Raw genomic sequence first — 21,463 nt, 5'->3', positions numbered from 1 at the left:
CCCTTCGCCCCGCCTACTTCCTGTCCCGCGCCTGAGGCGGGCTCGCGGGGGTGTGAGGGGAGCGGGCGGCCATGAAGCCGCGTCGGGAGGGTGAGGGGGGTCGGGCGGCGGGACGGAGAAGAGCCGCCGCCGAGGAGGATGAGGATGAAGAGGAGGATGTGTGGGAGCTGAAGGCGGCGGAGGGCGAGAGTTCCAGCGACAGCGAGAGCTTCCCGGGGGCTGAGGGCGCGGCGGGGGCTCTCGGGAGAGGTAAGGGCCGGCTCGCCGAGGTGGGCCCTGCGGGGCGGGAGCGCCCTCCGGGAAAGGTGGTGGTCTCCGGGCTGGGGTTTGCCGTCGCTGTCCCGTTTCCCCCCCGCTCCGGGGCCGCTGGTGAGGCGCGGAGGTCGGGCGAGGTGAAGAGGCCTGAGGTGGGGTTCAAGAGCTGGGCTTCGGCTTGAGCTGTTTGAGAGTTCTCTAGAACAAAAGCTGAGAGGCGCCTCTTTTCTCTCCGGTCGCCTTCCCCGCGTGTGGAAGTTCTCCTGTATCTTCTGAAGGACAGTTCCTCTGCAAATTTAGGTGTGCGGTAGCTTGAAAGGCTCTCACCGGGACAGGTAAACCAGAAGAACCGGGTGGTGTGTAGCCGTGGCAACAGCGGTGGTGCTTCGGCTGGGTGTATTGAGGCAGTTATTCTCATCTGCAGCAAGATATGCAGTGTGGTTTCCTTGTCTTGAAACGACCAAGGTGAGAATGAAAACCTTACAAGGCATATGTCAAAGACCCTTGAAAAGAATTGTGAGGGAATGGATGTCAGTGTTGAATACGTGGTAGGGCATGGTGTGTGTCACAGGGGTCAAGAGTTACTGGTTGTCTTGTGAGAGGAGTCTCCTTGCAGTGCTTGTGAGGGGCTGTGGGGGAGGCGCATCTCATCTAGAGGTAGACTTTCAGGAAGGGGGTTCTTCCCCCCATCTGTAGGCATTTTGTTCTCCTCTCTTAATGGTGAACTTTAGCAAAGCTCAGGGAGAAGACCGCTGACAGTCACCCTCTCTTTCCCACAGCTGGATGTGAATGGGAACAGTGATTTTGCTTTTAACACCTATCTGGGCCCTCTTTAATCTCATTTTTGGAACAGAAGTAGTTATATTAGGGTCCAGCACTAGGTTTGTCTCAGTGGGAAATGACTGGGTGGATACAAGTCGTTTCTTAGGCCATCTATTTTTGCATCCCGGACACTCTTTGATGTGCTCGGCAGGTTGTATAGTTCTCAACGGGTTCAGCTGAGAAAGGCATAAGGTGTCCTTGTGTCGTGGGAGTCTGTGGGAGCAGAGGAAAATGGGGAGGCTGTGCTGGTGAGCAGGAAGTGCCCATGTTATCAGCAGGTAACGGTAGTTTAGCAAGAGGTGGAAAGAAGAGGAAACAATCCACAAAATAATGGAGGAAGGGAAGAAATGGTAGGAGGGGGAAGATGAAATGGACTATAAAGACAGCACAGAAAAGGTAAATTATATTCCGGGGGGGGGGAAGGAATGAAAAAAACGGGGAAATTAAAATGTCAAGAAAGAATGCAAGAAACAAGGAAAGTAAGCTAATCCTGTCTTTTAGTAGGCGTTTTGGTGGAGAACCTGTCAGCATAGATTTTAAGGATCATGAACTCTCCTTGTGCAGAGGTTGTGGCTAGGACCAGCCACTTTGGAGCAGGAAGCCAGCAACCTTTTCACACACACAGTTGTCAAATCTGCTGCCCAGCAGTGAATGCCTCCTGGGGCCATTCACTTCTGCCCCAAAACAGGCTTCTTTTTTTATGCTGATGTCAAATTATGTTTTTATCAATGCGAGTGGCTACTTCAGTCTCCTACAAATAGATAGTAGGATGTATTTTGTGGACAGATACTACTGTGTAGAAAGCACTTTCTCTGGTAGGTTTTGGGTGGTCAACTCTGGTCTGGTATCTCATACCAGTATTGAAGTATTTTAGCAGTGGAAGCTCTGCATGCCTTCGCTTTGTCTGATTTATATCAAATCTCTTTTCTAATCCTTTGCTAAATGTTGCATCTTTTTATATGGTGCCTTTATTTTGTTTTCATTGACATCGTGTAAGCCTTTGCTATTTTAACAGTATTGTTTTGGAGTTGCAGCCAAATGGAGTATTGTAGCGTGAGTGATGGTATTTTGTCTGCCTTTGTGCAATGTTAGAGTAGCTTCCACATCATTCTTCCTTTCTTTTAATTCTTTCTTTGCCCTTTTGACTGCCCTTGCTTAGAGTCTTTCGTTTGTCTGTCCGGTGATGCTTTCAGTATCCAGTGATACTCAAATACTGCCCTGTGCAGTGATTAATTGCTCTCTACCCCAGTAACTTGTATAATTAGCACAGATTTTTCCTATAGTGCAGCAGTTTAAAGCTATCTGTACTGAATTTGAACAGCATGGTGGCAGCTGCTCTTGTCTAAGTCCTGGAATTTATTGGTTTTCTTAAGTCCCTGTAAACCCCAACAGCATGATTACTTTAGATTGCTGAGCTGCTTGGCACTCAGCCCTTACCTGAATGCAGGCACAGTTCTTTGGTCTGAAGGTGATTTCATGTTCTGGGCAGGCAGGCAACAGGTGATTGTACGAGTGACATGGCGAAAGGTGGAGAACCTGAGGGAGATCAGAAAGGGCAACAGTGCTGTCATCCCTAAGAAGATGGAGGGCAAGGGTGTTTGCGGGAGCCCAAGCAAGAGAGGATATCAAACTGCAGTAAGATAAATGGAAAGGGTGTTTTGGGGAAGCAGTGTAATGAAGTAGTGCTGTATTCACGTTTCCTTTGTCCCTTATGCGGCAAAGTGGACATATGGTGTTCCCTTAACTCTCCTTGGAGGACTAACAAGTGTTGACAGAGCAGAGTTCCTGGGTGTTCAGAACAAACAAAAAGAAAACATTTCTTGAGGCAGTGCTTGAACATGCTCATTACGTTTTCTGGATGATGTGAGTAGATTCTGAAGCAGAAAGTCTTGGTTATTGCCAAGATGAGAGTGACTGGGTTGATGAGTCCATGCTGAGCTAACGTGACTGACCTCATGTTACTTCCTGAATTCGGCAGCAGATTTGGGCAGAGCATGCAGAAACCTTGTGTCGTGGGGCAGTGTATTGGGTTTGCATGGCAAGGTTTTGGTAGCAGGGAGGACTACAGGGGTGGCTTCTGTGAGAAGATGCCAGAAGCTTCCCCCATGTCCCATTAGCTCAGCCTTGGTTAAGGCCTCTGTCAGCAACGGTGGCAGCACCTCTGTGGCAAGATATTTAAGAAAAGGGGGAAAAAAAAAACCTGCTGCAGAACAGCAGCTGGAAGAGAGGAGTGAGAATATGTGAGAGAAACAACTCTGCAGACACCAAGGTCAGTGAAGAAGGAGGAGGTGCTCCAGGCACTAGAGTGGAGATTCCCCTGCAGCCTGTGGTGAAGACCACGGTGAGGCAGGCTGTCCCCCTGCAGCCCGGGGAGGACCCCACACCAGAGCAGGTGGATGCCCAAAGGAGGCTGTGACCCCATGGGAAGCCTGTGCTGGAGCAGGCTCCTGGCAGGACCTGTGGCCACGTGGAGAGAGGAGCTCACGCTGGAGCAGGTTTGCTGGCAGGACTTGTGACCCCATGGGGGACCCATGCTGGAGCAGCGTGTGCCTGAAGGACTGCAGCCCGTGGGAAGGACTCACATTGGAGAGGTTCATGGAGAACTGTCTCCCGTGGGTGGGACCCCATGGTGGAGCAGGGCAAGAGTGAGAAGTCCTCCCCCCGAGGAGGAAGGAGCACCAGAGACAATGTGTGATGAACTGACCCCAGTCCCCATTCCCTGTCCCCCTGTGCTGCTGGTGGGGAGGAGGTGGAGAAAACTGGGAGTGAAGCTGTGCCCAGGAAGAAGATAGGCTGGGGTGGGGGGTGTTTTAAGATTTGGTTTTTGTTTCTCATTATCCTGCTCTGATTTCATTGGTAATAAATTAAATTAATTTTCCTCAAGTCGAGACTGTTTTGCCTGTGACTGTTATTGATGAGTGATCCCTCCTTGTCCTCGTCTCGACCCATGAGCCTTTTGTTACATTCTCTCTCCTCTGTCTAGCTGAGGAGGGGAGTGATGGAGCAGCTTTGGTGGGTACCTGGCCTCCAGCCAGGGTCAACCCACCACAGGCAGGATGTGATTGTTTTTGCTAGGCCACAGTTGGGGTGTTTTGTGCCACATGCATAGTATTGCAAAGGCTTAGAAAGACTGCTTGCCTGTCACTGCTTAGAGGTGTTGAGCAGGCAAACGTCACCCCGATGGTGTTCGCAAAGACTTTTTCCTTCAGAATGGAGCCAATGCAAACCCTCCTGTTCCTTCTTGCCCCTACTGTTGTCCAGAGAACGGAATGAGCATATCCAAGTGCTGCCTTAAGAAACGTTTCGTGATTGCTAGTCCTGAACACCCAGAGGTGTAAATCTGGAAGGAATTGTTGATGATATTTTTACATTGTGGTTATAAGAAGTGTTAAAGATTACTGTCGCTGAGGGATATTAACAGAAAATCCCAGAATATCTTGTGCATTCATCAGCACTTTGGGTAGAATTGGTTTTGCTGTTTCTCGTGGTGTTTGTGTTGGTCTTCCAGTCAGCAGTCAGAGGAGAGAAGGAACATTTTATGGAACGCAAGGTGTAAATAACACTGTGGGGAGCTCATGGCAGGGCTAGAATATGAAATTGCTTTTTGGTCTTGTGGGGTTTTGTTCTTCCCCCAGTGAATCAGGCTATAAGCTATTCCTATTAGTAGCGAGGTGGTAAAGGTTGAATGTCTGGATTTCAGTAGTTTATAGGCCTCTGGGGTGCTGAGGAGGCTCTGCAGTGGGAATCGCTTCATTGCAGACTGAGCAGTGCTACGGTGGATGTGCAGTGGGAAGAGACTGTCTCTGAGTCTTAACAGACAGACTGAACAGATGATCTGGTTTTCCTGCAGCACCTTCTGGCTGGTCTTATGATGTGAGAGATGTGATGATGCCCATTTAAAGGTGATGGGACAAGAACACTCTGTTAAAGTGAAAGAGTTGGGACTGGGAGGTGACCCCTCAGAATTTGCAATGCGGCCAAAATATAGCCCAGTGCAGAGCTCGTACCATTCTTTGTACCAGGTAAAAACTTTGAACTGGTTTTGTGTGTGCTACTGAGTGGAGAGAGAAGTTGTGGAGAGGGCGAGACTATTCTAGTGCTAAAGACTGCAGTGATTAATCAGAGAGAAATCAAAGGCTGAGAGATGCAGCAGCTTCTTTCTGCCACGTGGTTGTATAGGGATGACACCACTGTGCTCGTATCACTGTCTCGGGCTCCGAGACATCCCTCTTGGTGGAATTTGGGGGTGAGAATTATCTTGAGAAGCTGTTTGGTTCAGGTGTGTCCTGTGTTCTCTTCCAGATCAATCTCACATGTCTTTTGAGGAACTACTGCGGGTGCAGAGCAATACGAGAACGAGAGTGTGCAAGCAGGTGACTGGTGGGAAGAAAACTGCAAAACCTGCCAAAGCTACGGTGAAGCAGCAACAAGGCAAAAAGGGGTAAAGAAGTTCTTTTGTCATTAGAAAAATGTGCATGTGTGAGCTGTTTCAGAGCTCTTAATATCCTATCCTGTTCAAATCCCCAGCAGCCACCTCTTACTTGATAGTTAAATTGGCACTCAATTCCTTTACACCCTTTGTATTAAAGCACTTTTAACCTGCGGCATGGTATGCTTCTCTTTTAAGCTGTATGATAGTGCTTTACTCATGTCCCCTGGGCCCTAAAATAGTTATCCTGCTGGTTTAGAAAACATCCAGCTTATCAGCATCTTCTGCCTGGTTCCACTGGCTGGAGTTGCAGTGACAGCCAATTGTTCTGGGATTTCATTCATCCTTCTGCTGTTGTCTCATCCGTGGCTTGTCTGTTGATTTTCCTTTTTTTTCCCCTCTACAGTACTTATCACAGACTTTTTCCTGTCCTCAGTGGTCTTTACATCTCCTATTTGCATACTCTGTAGGTGCTATTGATGTGGTGACTGTAAAATGTATTCAACACAACAAAAAGTATCAGATCTTTTTACAGTCCTCCACAGGCCCCCACTGGTAACAAATGTTATGCCATTACCCTTTATTTGCAGTACTTACTGTTTTTCAGTCCTCAGAGTCGTATTTAAGTGATTTCAACGGGTTTCCTCTGTTACACTGGCATTCCCTAACCTGTTTCTGAATCTCTGCTGAACACGTTTCTTCTGCTGTAAACAGTTGATTAGAATAATGTTTCTGATTTACCTTTCACCCAAGAGTCTGGGGGATTTTGTGTAGTGCAACATCTTCACGCAGCGTCTCTATTTCTGCCACACATAATTCTGTTTATTTCATTTCCCTAATCCTTTAAGTGATGCATCGCTGTAAATCCCCCATGCTGGTTCTCTCATGTTTTTGTTGTGGAAGTGAGCTTAAAAAAAAAAATAAATCAAACTTCAGGGAAATCCTCTGGAACTGAGCTGGCTTCAGCAATGCTGCATAAAGCTGACTTGAGAGCTTTGTACAGGGGTGTAGCTACATCAGCGGATGTGAAAATACACTGAACGCTGCCATAAGTGGGATTTGGAAAACTTACTTATGCCTGCAGTGTTTATGTTCCTGCCCCGGTGTTATTGTGGTGCTGAATGTGGGTATAATGCCCATGTTGTGGGTACTCTCAGCAGGTGGTTCACGGGTCTTTTCATGTTTCTAATAACTTACCTGATGTACTGACAAATGGCAGGACACAGTATCCAAGTAATATGGGAAGAGTAATGCCCTGTTCTCCCACCTTCTACTGTCCCCCTTGTACACCTAAAGCATCAAGCTCTAAAGGCCTGTGTTGCAAGGAGAACTTGTTCACTTCATTGGTTGTCACCATGGTCCTCACAGTCCTGACTAACTGTGAAGTCTCTTTCGAGATATGTACCATAAGCTGTAAGGCCTTATTCCTGGGGGCTGATCTTTTCTTTACCTGTGTTATGGTATGCTTTCTCGCTGAGTCTGGCCACAGTAGAATTCACCTGCCTTTGTAACTAGCAGGTCAGTGCAGAAATTCCCAGCTTTGGTCTCGCCTTTCAATATAAGTATTAGTCTAGAGTGCATGAGTTGGTGGGCCAGGAATAGAAGAGGGTTGTTGCATGATGAATGAAAACATGGAGAGGAATAATTGAGTATGGTGCATTTACTGACACAGGTGGTGGCTGTATCAAGTTTTGCATAGGATTGTTTTAACCATGCATTTATAGATCGTCTGGTTGTAGTAGCCTTGTCTGGCTCTTGACTGAAGTCACCTCTTTGCTCTGTGTAGGTATCATGGTGAGAATTGAGTGGGAGAGTCTGCCATTTTTGGCACTGTGTGGTAATGTTCTCCTGACAGTCTGGCTAACCTCCTGATATGTCAGCCTGGGCCTCATTCTGTCCTCTGCTCCTCTGAAGTACATTTTTCTCCTTTTCAGGCCATTGGAGATGTCTGCCAAGAAGCCTGTACCTTTTCTGCGACAAGTCGTCTCTGTTACAAAGAAGGTGGGTGCTCCCTCTCCCCAGTTCAGGACCTGACTTCCCTTAGCAGTGCTGATAGGGCACAGATATGGTCCTGGGGCTGCTGAAGATGACTCAGGCTGGTTTTGGAGGATAGGGCTTGGGCCAGTGTCTGGGGAGAACAAGGGACTGGGTGCAGGAGCAGCTGCTGTCTGTATGACCTGCTGCCGTGCATGATGCACAACTTGAGGAGTAACTTGAACATTTGAGACCCAAGTGTTTCCAGAAGATGTAAAGGCTGCCACCAGTGACAATTGCACCGCAAGCTATGGTCATTGTTCAGTACTAATCACATTGGATGTTCAAATGTCCATCTAGTTTCCAATCTGAATATAACTTTGACTTATCATTGCTGGGTCATCTTAATATGTTAATTTCCACAGTTAGAGATCTCTTTTTGTCTCTCTCTTTTTGTGTGACCTGACCCAGGTAATCTGTGAAAATCGAGATAGATTTGAATTCCCAAATCCATCACCTTCACAACATGTGTTCACCCAGCTCTTGGTCTGGGAGTTGCAGGTGTTTGGAGGCAGCACTCGCGCTGTTGTTCCTTGAATTGGCCGCTCCTGGGTGGTAGACTTGCATATGATGATGCTTTTTGCTTGTTGACTGGATGCTTGATGACCTTATGAGGGACTGCCACCTTGAATATTGGACTCGGTCTTTGCCAACTGCTGATGTTTTCAATGGTGGGTGCATAATATTGCTAGTAAAGAAATTGGCGAGATCTGATCTGTGGAAGGAGAGTAAGCAGGCTATTAACAGGGTCATCCTGGCCACAGCTCTTACCTTTACCTTCCCTGCCTTCAGGTCCGCAGAGACCCTCGATTTGATGACCTGTCTGGAGAGTATAAGCCTGAAATATTTATGAGGACGTACAGCTTCCTGGACAACATCAAGAAGCAGGAGAAAGAGGTGATGCTGTGTGCCTGTCCTTGGCCAGAAGAACCTTGCTTGGCAGGGACAGCTTCTGCAAAGGCTTTTCACAGTGGAGGTGGCAAGCAGGCAGTGATGCAGCTTTCTGCTCTCTTCTTCAGATGATTCAGAAGCAGCTGAAAAAGTGCCGGAATGTGGAGCAGAAGGAGAAGCTCCAGCAGCTCCTGAACCGCATGGTGAGTTCAGTGCAGCATCTCCTCTCCTGTGAGGCAATGCACTAGAAGAAAGGATGTGTGACCTGAGGTCTGCCTAGACACTTGCTGACACAGGCCATCCTTTCTGTACAGACACAGCAAGAACAGGCACGGGAAAAACAGCAGAAATTGAGGGAGAGGGAGCTGTCTTTGAAGAGACAACAGAGGGAATTGGCCAAGCAGGGAAAGAAACCATTTTTCCTGAAGAAATGTAAGTACTCGGTGTGAACATGCTACAGGAAGACCTAGAGGGAGTACTGCTGACAGGACTCTAAGCACTGGAAGTTATCCATAATATTCCTCAGAGCTGTGGAGGGATTGTTCTAGTGCTGGTACTTGAGGGACAAGCCAGGGAGGGAGAGGTGAGGAGGGGCTGGTCTGTAGAGATGATTCAGGCTTCAGTTTAAAACCTTGCTCCCCTCCTCTCTACAGCTGAGAAGCGGAAATTGGAGCTAGCCGAGAAGTATGCAGAGCTGAAGAGGAGTGGAAAGCTGGAGAGCTTCCTGAACAAGAAGAGGAAGAGGAATGCCATCAAAGACAAGCGCCGTCTGCCCTCACAGAAAAACTTGTGACTGCTGGACAGACATGCTGTTGTCTGGCACTGGGACTTGCTCTGCCCTGGCCAGGCCTGGAAGATGGTCATCCCTCTTCCCAGTATCTGCCTTGCACTGTACAGTGGGTGCTGTTAGGCAGCAGAGCAGAGGCTGAACTGAAAGAAATAGTGCTTTTTGTACCTGAAATGTCCTCTTCACTTGTGGTTTACACCATGCCTGTGTGGTGACGAGTCTGTCTTGCAGATGCACATGGTGTTGACAGCTGTCTCTGTCCTCATACCTGCTCATCTCTTCCTCTAGCTAGGAGAGCACGAGCCCTACCCGGCATTGCTGGCTTTACTCCAGGTCTTACCAGACACCAGCTGAGGTGGGAAAGGACCTCGGGTGGGTGGGCTCTGGTACAACGCCTGCTCAGAGCAGGGCTAAACCTGACTTCAGACGAGCTGCTTCAGTTGGGTCTGGGAATGCCCAAAGACAAATGCCACCACCTCTCTTGGCCTCTGCTCCACTGCTTCAGGTTCTCAAGATGAAACTGTTTTTACCTCCTTCAGTAAACCTGCCTGGTTTTCGTCCATAATCAGTCTTGTTCTCAGTGAAGTGCCTGGCTCTGTCTTCTCAGTAGCTTTGTCGTGGGGGGTGGGAAAGGGGTGCTGTTAGGTCTCCCCAAAGCCTTCTCTTCCTGAGGGTGAATAAACGCTGTTCCCTTAGCCTTTCTTTGCAGTGCTCCAGCCTCTGACACCTTCCACATCCTCAACTGGAGGCAGCCCAGAGGACCAACATCTATCTTCTGGGGGCCCAGCCTGGGTGCAGTATCTGGATGGAGTCTCACTTCTCATTAGTGCTTCTAGGAAACTGATGCTGAATTAAACAAAATCCCTCAGTTTACTCAGTGTCAGTGCTGTTAAGAGTTGAAAGTGTTTGAACTTGGGGGAGTTAATGCCTCCAACGTTTCGTCTGTTCCTCTCTTGTTTCTCCTTGCTCCTGATTGCCCCTCTCTCCTGCGGCTGTGCTGACAAGGAGGTGATGTTGATGTGACCCAGATGATCCCTGTCTGACAGGTCAGACCGTGTGCTGGGAGAGTGCCTCGGCTCTGCAGGGCAGAGCGTTCCCTGGGCACAGCTCTGCTGTGTGCGGGCGGGCAGGTGGTGCGTGGGACCTGGGGAAAGGCCTTGCAGTGAGTGAGAAATGGAATGATGAGCAAATCCATCATGCCCACCTGAGGGTGTTGCTGAAGTATCTGCCTCCGCCGCAGTTCTGTGGGTGATGCGAGTTCTGCTCTGCTGGTGACAAGTTTTAGTGGAACTGGGGGAAGGCAGTGGAAATGGGATGTGCCAGCTGGCTAGAGACCATATGGAAATCCTCAGCTGCCTTTAACCTGCCTGTGGCTTATTGCTTTGCACTTGTGCCTGACTGCTTCTTCCTCCTCTTCTTGCCTTGTGATGTGGGATGTGGAGCCTGCCACATCCTCGTACCTTCGAGGAGAGTTACCTTGGGAGTGCTGTAGCAGCACCAAAACCCAAGGCTGTCCTGACCCCTTTGTGGCATTAGTCTGTTTTATGCTCTCAGTTTTTAATCCAAACCTCCACCTGTACTTTAATGTAAGAAGGGAAGATGACTGGGGCCTGGACAGGCTGGAGGTGGCTCACCCCTCTGTCACTGCTGTCAGGGCCTTGCTTTGAGGGGCCATGTGGGAGCAGCATTCCCCAGCCCGTGTATTCCCATCCCCAGCTGCTGGTAGGTCATGCCCAGCAGGGAACAAACCTGGTGCACCCCCAAAGCGGTCCTGCTTTCCCCTCTGGCTTCTCTGGAGCCAAATGGCTCCTTCCTCCTGAGACCTGCAAGCCTGCCTGCAAGGAGAACATCCTGCTGGGATGTCACCGGCTTCTCTTCACCACCTTAGCAGGGAGGAGCAAGTCTGCTGGCCTGGCTTTCCCTGCCAGCCTCTGGGGCCCAGTACCGTGCAGCAGGGGAAGCCCTTGGCGTTGCCCAGCTCAGCCAGTGTTGTGGTGGCACTGGGTGTTGGGGACAGGCGGCAGCATGGCAACACCAGCTCCAGCAGGAGGAGATGCTTCCAACAGCTCCAGAGAGCTTTCTACTGCCAGGGGAGCTGCTTTTCCCTGGAGCCTCCCAGCCTCAAGGAGGCAGTTGGGTTATTTTCCTTCCATTTCTAATGCTGTCCTGGCATTGTGCCCCTGCCAGACCTGCTCTGGCATCCCTCCAGGTGGAGTGTGGGGACTTGCTATGGGTGTCCCTGGGGAGGACATGGGATGCTGGGCATGGCTGGCACCAGCTGATGTAAGTGCAGCTGGTTGCGCAGGCAGTGGTGGCTGACAAAGCTTCCACACCTCCTCCCCCAGTGACACCATTGGAGCCCACCAGACTCACAGGAACCTGCCTCTCCTTTCCCAGCTGCTGGCCAGGAGAAATGGTTTCAGACACCGGTGTCTGGGCTGCTCTCCCCAGGTCAGGGCAGTCACTGAGCGAGCCCCCCACTCCAGATGTTCTCTGCAGCTGCACATCCACGCACATGAGGGACAGGCACCCACAGGAGCTGGTGGGACCTGCCTGCCGGCAGGGATACACACAGGAGGAGGCTGCAGGGCTCAGGTCTTTTATTGCAAAGAGGGAAGATAGGAAAAAGGACAGTCATCCCCTCCGGATGCCCCCAGGCCTGCAGCTGGCTGAGAGGGGTGACAGGCAGGGGGAGGCCCAGGCCTCGCTCCCCCAGCACGGGGACCCCCGGTTCACGCAGCAGGGAGCAGGCTGCTGCCAAGCACCAAGCCGGAGCCGGGGCCAACCACCACAGCGGAGCGGGTGACGCGCAGTGTCCCCATGCAGCCCCCCCCCCCGCCAAGCCTGAGCCCTGGCTGGCCGGAGGGCAGTGCTGCGTGGGGGAGCACTGGTGGGGGGAGCCTGGTCCCAGCCAGACGTGGTAGGCAAACCTGGCCTCCTCCTCGGCTCCGCTGCCCGTCTCGCTCAGCAGGGTGTTGAGGTCCCGAACTGCTCTGCGGCTTTACGGAGGCTGCTATGGAGGGGGGGGGTCCCTCGCCATGCGACCCGCGGGGACCGGAGCAGCTTCACCCAGGGAGGAAGGGAGCAGGGTCATTGCCCTCTGTCCAGGCGGGGAGCTCGGCGACCCACCTTGGGTTTGCAGGTACGGCCAGACGTGGCGGTGCCCAGCCTGTGGCTCCTGCTGGCTTGTCACGTATTGTCCTGGGCCAGCTCCTCAGGGCAGGCAGGCTGGTCCCGGGATTTGTGCAGCCCTGGGGAGGGCTGGGCCTGGGTGCTGTGCTGCAGGGCCAGGTCCGGCCCCAGGGGCGCGTGGTGCCGGTGCCGCTGGTACTGCACAAACGTACAGACCTTCAACCCAATGGCCAGCATGTTCTTACCCATGAAGATGCTGGAGACCCGGGCGTCCCTGAAAAAGACCATGTTGCTGCCTCGGATGAAGATGGTGGTGATGTTGACGGTGAGCATGCTCAGCATGGGGTACAGCATCATCCGGTGCGGCATGATGCCAATCCCTTGCATGCTGATCTCACAGAGGGACACGCAAGGGAGGACCAGGAGCAAGATGTAGCAGTAGAAGAACATGATGCCCTCAGCCCAGAGTGGCAGCCCCTTCTTCTGGGGCTCCCACAGGTTGGCCTGGATGTCCAGCACGTCCAGCATGTCCACAATGACCCAGAAGAGGCGGTTGCGGAGATCTTCTTTCTTCTTGAATGTCCTGACGTACTCCATGTGCTCCGTGGCCACCAACAACACGTAGAGGGCTGGGATGCAGATGGAGAGCAGCAAGGTCAGCGCTTTGCGGGCTATGAGATCCAGGCTTTTCCGGTCAGCTTTATAGTTCTGGTATACAAAGTAGACTTTGATCTCCAGAACGAAGACGTACAGGAACCAGAGGATCATGGCGTAGCCCCGCTTAGCTGTCTTTACCTCCGCCCCGACCCAGATGGCCACATAGCGGAGCACGAGCAGGAAGCATACGTCACCCACCGCCACCATGACGCAGATGCCCAGCTTCCTGGAGCCCTGGCTCTGCTCCACCAGGTAGGCATCCATGAGGACGAGGCTGGTCATGATGAGCACAGTGGAGAGGCACACGTGGGGCTTGCTGACGGGTGGTGGGGGAACCATCCTGCACAGAGGAACAGGCAGGGCCGTCAGGGAGTTGTTTGTTGGGATTCCCCATCCCCAGCTTTGGGCCCCCTTCTGTCCCCCTCTCCCCAACAACTGTGGATGGCTGAAAGAAGGTCAGCGGGGGGTTCATAGACTCTTCTCCCATCCTATGTGCCTGGTTTGTTCCAAACCTGGAGACTCCTAGCCGAAGTGCTCCTGAGACTCCTGGCCAGGCCATCCTGGTGGCACGCACTGGCTGAAACCCAGCTCCTACGCTGAACATGGGGATATGGTGGGGCAGGCTGGACAGCCTTCAGGCAATTGGGATGCTACTGCCTCTTCCAGTAGCTCATCACTCTGGTTAGTCTCTGCCACTGTGAAGGGCACGTGCCTTATTTTCCACAGGATTTCCCAGCCAGTGGCACCGGTTATATTCTCACCCCACAAGGCAAACAATACCATATCTATGCCTTTAACCCAAGAAGGTCCTTAGCTGCTATGATCCTGGACCGCTCTGTTTTTAGTCTCCTTTATTTTCATGCATAGCATGAGGCGAAGGATTATTTTTAGCCTGGCTGTCCTGTGGGGTGGGAGGGAAGAAATCAGCCCAGCATCTTCCGTTTCCTTCAGCCTCACGCTCCCCAAGAGCTCTGCCTACAGCTGTTCGCCCGTGCCCACCCTGCCCCAGAACGACAAACTGAAAGCAAGGAAAAGCAGCACCAACCCACAGCTCCAGGACACAAGCAGCTCTGCAACAGGCCCTCAATTTCAGCTGGATGTTCAGCTTTCCCAGGCTGGGACAGAGCAAAGCACAGTCCCCAAAAGCACCCTGCCTGCCATGGACGGCACTGGGGCTGTCAGTCTCCCTCCCCCTGACCAAGCACAGCTGCAGGCAGCTGCTGCCAGAGACAGAGGGAGGACGGAGCCAGGGCCTTGCCGGGCACGGCTCGGCAGCTGCTCTGGAGGGGAGCCAGCCCCCCAGCTGAAATGGAGGACGAAGCTGGCCTGCCGACTGCGTGGCACAGCACCGCACGACGGCCGCCTGCACAGAACCCGCTCAGCCGCACCTTGGGCCACGCAGGGGCCCTGGGACCCCATCCCGGTCACCTGGTGGGCATCGCCTGGGTAGCACTTGACCGTGGAGCAGGCGCTTGGGAGCAGGACGGAGGCCGCCCAATTAACCGTCACCCCTTAGCTGCCGACAGCACAGGGCCCTGGCCCCAAACTACCCGAACTCCCGCTTTTTGGCCGAGGGAGCGGGCGTCCGGCGCAGTCGTGCATCCCCGGGCCCGGAAGCATCCTAGCACGTTGAGGGAAGGAGGCAGCGAAGCCTTAAGCCCGCCAGACACGGGTGCTTCTAAGGGGGAGAGATCAGATGCTGATGGGCACAAGGGAGCCGGTGGCCGTGGCACTGCTGGAGCGTGCCGCGGGGCTGGGGTTTCACCCCACGGCCTCGTCCAGCCTTCGGAGGACCCGGAGCCAGCCCAGGCCCCAGCTCGGCATGCTGCCCTACCTCGCCCCGGCCTCAGACCGGGGCTCCCACGCCGCCTCCCGCCACGGTAAAGCGCAACCCACCGCGGGCTGCATCCCCTCGGGCTGCCCACCGACGCTCCCCCCCGGGCCCACCGAGGGGAGGACAGCCCGCACCGACGGGATGACCGGGAGGGGAGAAGGGGAGGGGGGGGGGATCCGGACCCGAGGAAGGGGGTTCCCCTCCGCCCGGACCGCGCTTACCTCGGGCGGTTCCCCGGGGCCCCGGGCCCGGCGCGGCATCGCCCGGCGCGCCCCGGTGGTTGCTCTGATGCTGCGGCGGCGGCGGCGGCGGCGGCTCTTGGCCCCTCCCGGCGGGCGGGCGGGCGGAGACTGCGGCGGCCCCCGCCTCGTCCGAGCTCCCGGCACCGCCCGCCGCCCCCTTCTCGCTCCGGTTCCCGCGGCCCGACCCCCGCTCCCGGCAAAACCGGGGGGTTCCCCCCCTCCGCCCCAGTCGGGCACCCTGCCGTTCCCCTTCTGCCCCCATCAGCTTGGGGTGGTGGGGGGGGTGCGTGTCCCCCCCACCTTCAGCCAGCCTCCTGCCCCACAGCATCCTCCTGCCCTGTCCCAGACCCAAACCACCCCAGGGCTATGGGCGCTCCCTGCCACAGCTCGGGAGAGACCCCAGGAAAACCTGGGGGGCCCTGGGAAGCTTGAACTGTCGAGGGTCTTGCCCACCGGGAGGGACCGGGACCCCTTCCTCGCCGGTGGAGCAGGTGGGGGGAACCCCTGCACCTCCGTGACCCGGCACTCAGCCGTGCCGGTTTGTGGCGTCCTGGGGAGCTCCAGTTCCGCAGGACACTGGTAGAACTGGGCTGGGCACAACCAGGGGCTTGTGCGCAGGTAAACCAGATCAGAAAAGCAAAAGGTCTCCCTTACCCTGGTGGACATCCCTCTCTGCAAATGCTCTTCTATCAGCCTGAGGAGCTTGCTGCATTTAACTCTGAGCTTGTTTCTAATTGATTTAGGTCTTAGCTACACAGGGAAGGTTTTCCAGTATATTTCCACTCTCACTTTGAAGCGCTGGTTTAAATATATGTATTTTGGAAGATGGGGAGGCGCCAGGAAGTCTGGAGATGGACTAAGAGCAAAACCAGGCATAGATCTTGAGTGAGAGGACGACTGCCAGCCACAGTCACTAAGCACCAGGAGAAGTGCAGCCCACCTCACCTCCAGCTGCTGACAGGGTGTCCGTAAGGCCCCTGTTGTATCTGATGATTTGCGGCATCTTGGGTGGCACGTACAAATCCCGCCTGTAGCGTCCGTGGCAAATGGAGACACTGAACCAGCATCCAGGGTCAGCTCACGTGTCCCACGGTGAGGGTGGGCTGGTTTATGCAGGCAGGTGGAGGGTCTGTGTGAAGGGAGCAGAGCTCTGGGTTAGAGGTGTGCAACAAGGTAAAGAGTTTGGCTGTGGGATCATTCTCCTAGTCCAGGAAAAACCAGCAATCTCCAGAAGAGCTGGAAGAGCGGGGCAACAAAGCGGCCAAAGCAACCTGCCTCCAAAAAGGAAAAGGAGACCTTGCAACTCCAGCTGAGTGGAGAGCACTGTGAGGCATGAGAGGGGAAGCCAACACAGAAATAAAACTTAGGTCTTTCCTGCTGGCCACAGAAGTGCCAGCTCTCACTCCACATCAGGGGAGTCTCTTGCAGGCTGTAGGGATGAGTAAAGGGTCTCTGGCCATGGAGGCACAGAGGTACGCACATGACAGAGGTAGGAGAGAGGTGCTGGAGGCAGCTACCAAGCAGTGGGGCTAAAGACGATTCATCCCTGGGCTGGAATCATAAAACTCCTGAGTCTTCACTAGAGGCTAGGACAGGAGGTGACAACATTTGCGTGGGAAGCAGTTAAAAAGCTGCTTTAATGAGATACATAAAAATAAGCAACCAGAGCAAGAGGAGATACTTATGTACTTCTCTAAAACATGATGCCGGATCCAGGGTGCCAGAGTTCATGTGTGGATGCAGCTGTGATCAGAGATAAAATGGAAGGAAACCGAAGAGGGATACACCAGGGTTCCCAGGCAGATAGCTGCTCCCTGGCTGCTGCTGGCTCCAGACCTGGGAGAAAAAGCATCTTCAGCTTAGCCCTGTGCTGCCTGGGGCACCTGCACCCCACCGTTATCACTGAAGAGGTCCTCTAGGGCAGTGACTGCAATGCACTCAAAGGCTGTTGGGAGAGAGCCAGAGAAATCCAGCAATGTTGAGCATCCTCGAAGGGGAACTGCAGGAAGCAGGGGAAGTCTGTTAGCAAGGAACAGCAAGCAGTGGCTGTGATGGGGAAAGGCTGGCAGTGGCCTGGAGACCGTGCTGAGAGCTTCAGCTGCCCCAAAAAAGCCCCCAGAACCTGGCCACAGAGCGGAAGGTGAGAGGTGGCTGGTACTGATGGGCATCCTTCGGGAAGGCAATTAAAAAAACCAAACTGGGAACAGCTTCCGAGTGAAGGATCACAGGGTGCTGAAGGGTGCTTTAACATCACAAAAAGGCCTAACAAGATGCCTGATTCAAGCAGAGAGACGTTGTCCATTGTGGCTAAATTCCAGCCTTTGGTCATGGAAATTATGACGAAGACCAAAGATGGTTTCTTGGGAATTTCTCATGTCGCTCTGTCTGGGCTGAGGAACTGGACTGCCCCAGCAGCCCTTATGAGCATGATGCTTGCCAGACAGTTTAAAGCCTTTCTTCCTCCAAAGAATAAACTGGATCTTGGGGATTCATGGTGGATAATTCCTAGTGAATTGAACATCTTCACTGGATATCTTTCTAACAACAGATTTTAACCCACGCGCCCAAAGAGACTAGAGTGAGCAAGGTGCTGGAAGGTGACATCAGAGTGGAGAAGCAAGAAATTGGATATGCCACGTGGGAGAACAAAGGAATGAACGTAGACAGTCAATCCAGGTAACCATTTGTCAAAATAGAGAATGAAGGGGATGGAGCTAATCAATGGTGACAACATCCTTTGGGACGCGGGCTCACCTCTGAGACAATGGTGTCTATCGAAAAACCTTAATTTCAAACACAGCTGCATGCAGCATCACGCATCTGATGGGACAGAGACCGGGTGCTGCTACTGATGCGGGGACAGCCCTCGGAACAGCTCTTTGTGTCACAGCCACTGGGGGCCAGTGTAGACCTACACAGCTTGCTCAGGACAAAGCCACCCTTGGCTCCTGGTCATGGGGGATAAGGGGGTGACTGACAGCATCTGCCTGTCTCACCCCAGGCCCCGGGGCCAGAGTCGTCCCCCCCCGCCCCCAGAACATCCCCCATATACCCTCCAGCCCCAGCTTACCATGGGGTGAGCTCCTCTCAGCCCCACATTGCCCAGGACCTGCGGTGGACTTGGTGCCTGAGAACAGCACCCTTTCCCACTGCTCCAGGCTGGCTGCTGGCAGCAGGGGCCTGCAGGTTGTGCTTACAAGGGAGAAAACATGGCTTTGCACCACAAAAGGTGCTCTTGCAGCTAAAACCAGGGCATTCTGAGAGGCATGTCTGTACTGAAGAGAAATGCTCTACTCCTGAGCAGCTGCCGTGTCTTGCTGCACCTTGTCCAGGGTGCGAAGGCTAAGGTGACACATGGCTCTTTTAGGAACAGCATGGTTGAGAAAAGTGCTGGCCCAAAGGGATCAAGTGCCCTGCACGGGCTTTACCACCATACAGGGCACACTGTGGCACCTTGTCTGCCAAGGACAAAGATGCCGCCCGCTGCAAGGTCTCTAAACAGTGTTGAAGTGCTGGGGAGCAGCTGGTGGGCATGGTCCATTTGGATAGCAGTGACACATAGCAAAAAAAAAAGGGAGGGGGGTTTCTGGAGGCACATTTCAAGCTGGTTGCCTGGATGCTAAAGAGCAAGAGTTCCTTGGGTGCTTTTCCTGATGTGTTTGGAGATCGTATCCACGATGGAGCAAATCTCAGCTGGTGGTTGGCACACAGAATGGTCTCAGCTTAAGAGGAGGTGGAGAAGCAGCTGAATGAGATGACAACACTTCCAGGCTCTGTTTAAGCTGAAAGATGAGCAGGCTTTGGTACTTAAAATGAAAAACACAGGAAAATTTTGACCCCAAAGACAGAGAAAAGCCACCCTGTGTGGAAGAGCACAGTTCTGGGTAGCTCATGCTGTAGGCACAAAGACAGTACAACATGAAAGCAGGAACAAAGGAAGAGCAGGCTGTGCAGCCAAGCCCCCAAATAAACAAGGCACATTGAAACAGCCTGAGAACAAATGCATAAATTCATCTGTAGAAAAGCCAGAAGGCCGAAACAAACAAGTGAGCTGCGTTAAGGATAGAGGTACTGGAAGGGAACAGGCTGCAGGGAGAGAGATGGAGAAATCCACCTCAATCCCATTGAACATCCCCCCAGGGGAAATGCAGGAAAAGGAGGAAGCTTGTCAGCAAGAAACTGCAAGTGGTGGCAGCGATGACAAAATGCCATTTGTGACCTGGGGACCATGCTGAGGGCTTCCACAGCTCTGAAAAAGCATCACAGATCGCAGAGCGTGGCACAGCCACCGAGCAGAGCAGAGGTGGCTGGAAGTGATGGGTATCCTTCAGGAAGGCAGGGGAGAAGCAGCCCTCCCAGGCCAGAGTGGTGGCCCAGGAGAGCTGTAGGACTGCCAGCCCTCGGGGGCTGCCTGGAAGGCTCCATTCAAGGTTCTGATGCTTCACCAGGCTGCCTTGCACTGAGCAGAGAGCTGCCTCTGGCCTCCTGGAAGTGAGAGGGCATCCCTGAAAGCCTGGAGCCCTCTGTGCTATTGAAGTACCGCACAAATAGTTGGGAATGGTGACTAAGACTGGAAGGCAAATGGGTGAAAGCAAACAGCTGGGGACGCACCGTGATGGGACAAATCAAGCCCTCAGATCTAGAAGGGTCCTCTGGAGCAGGCAGCTGCTTTTGGGGAAGGGTAATGATGATACCCAGCTGAAATCAAACCACAATGGGTGGAAATGCTGAGATAAGGCCAGGGTAGCATGACCATCACGTGACACTCTCTTGCTGCAAAACAGGGTTTTCACATTCATCTGCAGAGTGTTATGAAAACACAGCTCATCCTTGATCCAGTCGGACCTCCCCAAAAGCCTCTGCTAAGATCCCTTAGCAAACGCTCTTAGAGAACCAAGGCGGTCAAGGATGAAAGGAAAGGTCCTCTCATGCATTAATGACTTGCTTAAAGGAAGGAAAACGCATCGAAGCGGCAAACAAGCTGCTTTGCAAGCAAGACTGGAGGTCTGGGCAACTCTGTGCTGGGATCTGTGCTGTTCATCAGATGCAGAAATGGGCTACAAAAGGGGGCAGAGGGCAAGGTGGAAGAGTTTGACGACAGTTCAGATCATTAATCTAGTCAAACTGAAAGCTGATGTGAATATCTGTGTGTTACCGAGAGACCTGCAGCTCAACAGCAGATGAAATATACTTGCATTTGTCAGTTCCACAAAGAAGAGGTCCAAGGGACAGGTTATAAATTAGACATCAGTATTCAGGGAAGTGACCCTGAAACGCTTGCTGATAATGTTCTGAAAACACCAGTGCTGTGCTCAAGGTCCACAGTAGAAACTGTGGATGATTTATACTGCTTCGCAAGTTTGTGCTGCTCCCGCTTCTCAAATCCTAACCCCTCCACTGGCATGAGCCGCGTCTTACAGTCTGCCTGGAATAACGCTGCATCAATGGAAAACTCTGTCACTGCTGAGTATATTGAACAGCACAGGACCTGGCACGGTCCCTGCCGAAGCCGGGGGCTTCTCTTTATTTTTGCGGCTTGGCCATTATTGACTCGGCCGCTTCTTTCAAGTAGTTTTAAGTGGGGAACGCTGCAGCTCCCGGTTCATCGCTACCTCCTTTCAGGATCCCTCAGCCAGCATCCCCCTACCCGGATGATCCGGTACCCCGTTCCTTTCCCGTTCCTCCAGAGGCCGTGCCATTTCAGACAGACCCTCTGCGAAGGCTGAGGTGGAGCAGGGGGCATCTTTCTCCTCGAACGGCCCCCCCAGCAACGCCTTTATTCGCCTCCCGTGCCACACAGGCTTGCCCCGAGCTCTGCCCTGTCCTTCTTCCCAGGGGTCTGGAGGGAAAAAGAAAAAATATCCAGTTTTAACTCCCGGTTTATCTTTGGCAAGGCTTAGCTTTTAGCCCCGGCCCAGCCAGGCCCACGGCTCCGCGTTGCCATGGCAACCCCGCCACAGCTAGGCCGCGGGCGGGCGGGTGCGCGCCCCGACCGCACCCCTCCGCGCGCTCGCGCTGCCGCCCTTTAAAGGGATGGCCGCCACGCCTCCTTCCCCCTCCCCTCCCCGCCCCTAGCCGGAGCAGCGACGCCGCTTGCCATTGGCTGACCCCTCCCCGACGACCGCGCCCTCTTGCTTTTTCGATTGGCTACCGGTCCCTCCGGCCTCCTCCCTCTCGGTTCCGATTAGCCGGTCGCCCGAATCGCCATCCTTACCCTTTCCCCGCTCCGATTGGCTCCTCTCCCGCCGCAGGCCGCGCCCTAGGCGCGTTCTGATTGGTCACGGGCCTTCCCCCCCTCCCCTCTCCCTCTCCTCTCCCCTACCCCCCCTTCACACCCCGTCGCGCCCTGACACGCTCCGGTTGGCGGCCGGGCTCGTCCC

General features: G+C 53.5%; 2 protein-coding genes across 2 annotated transcripts; one reads left to right on the top strand and one right to left on the bottom strand.

Moving 5' to 3' along the window:
- The first annotated feature begins 12 nt into the window (after positions 1-12).
- Positions 13-10,087, top strand: RRP36 (ribosomal RNA processing 36). Its single transcript, XM_075042369.1, has 7 exons — positions 13-249; positions 5,380-5,518; positions 7,441-7,507; positions 8,333-8,437; positions 8,560-8,634; positions 8,746-8,863; positions 9,085-10,087. The coding sequence occupies exons 1-7, from the start codon at positions 72-74 to the stop codon at positions 9,222-9,224; spliced, it is 822 nt and encodes a 273-aa protein (XP_074898470.1). The 5' UTR covers positions 13-71; the 3' UTR covers positions 9,225-10,087.
- Positions 10,088-11,814: 1,727 nt separating this feature from the next.
- Positions 11,815-15,159, bottom strand: LOC142037537 (transmembrane protein 121-like). The gene is made up of 2 exons (XM_075041997.1): positions 15,063-15,159; positions 11,815-13,347 (listed from the first exon to the last, which is right to left on the bottom strand). Exon 2 carries the CDS (start codon positions 13,344-13,346, stop codon positions 12,408-12,410), a length of 939 nt encoding a protein of 312 aa, XP_074898098.1. The 5' UTR covers position 13,347; positions 15,063-15,159; the 3' UTR covers positions 11,815-12,407.
- Between the last annotated feature and the right edge of the window lie 6,304 nt (positions 15,160-21,463).

This window comes from Buteo buteo, chromosome 12 (genome assembly GCF_964188355.1).
Source record: "Buteo buteo chromosome 12, bButBut1.hap1.1, whole genome shotgun sequence".
NCBI lineage: Eukaryota > Metazoa > Chordata > Aves > Accipitriformes > Accipitridae > Buteo > Buteo buteo.
This window is presented reverse-complemented; position numbering and strand designations above follow the sequence as displayed.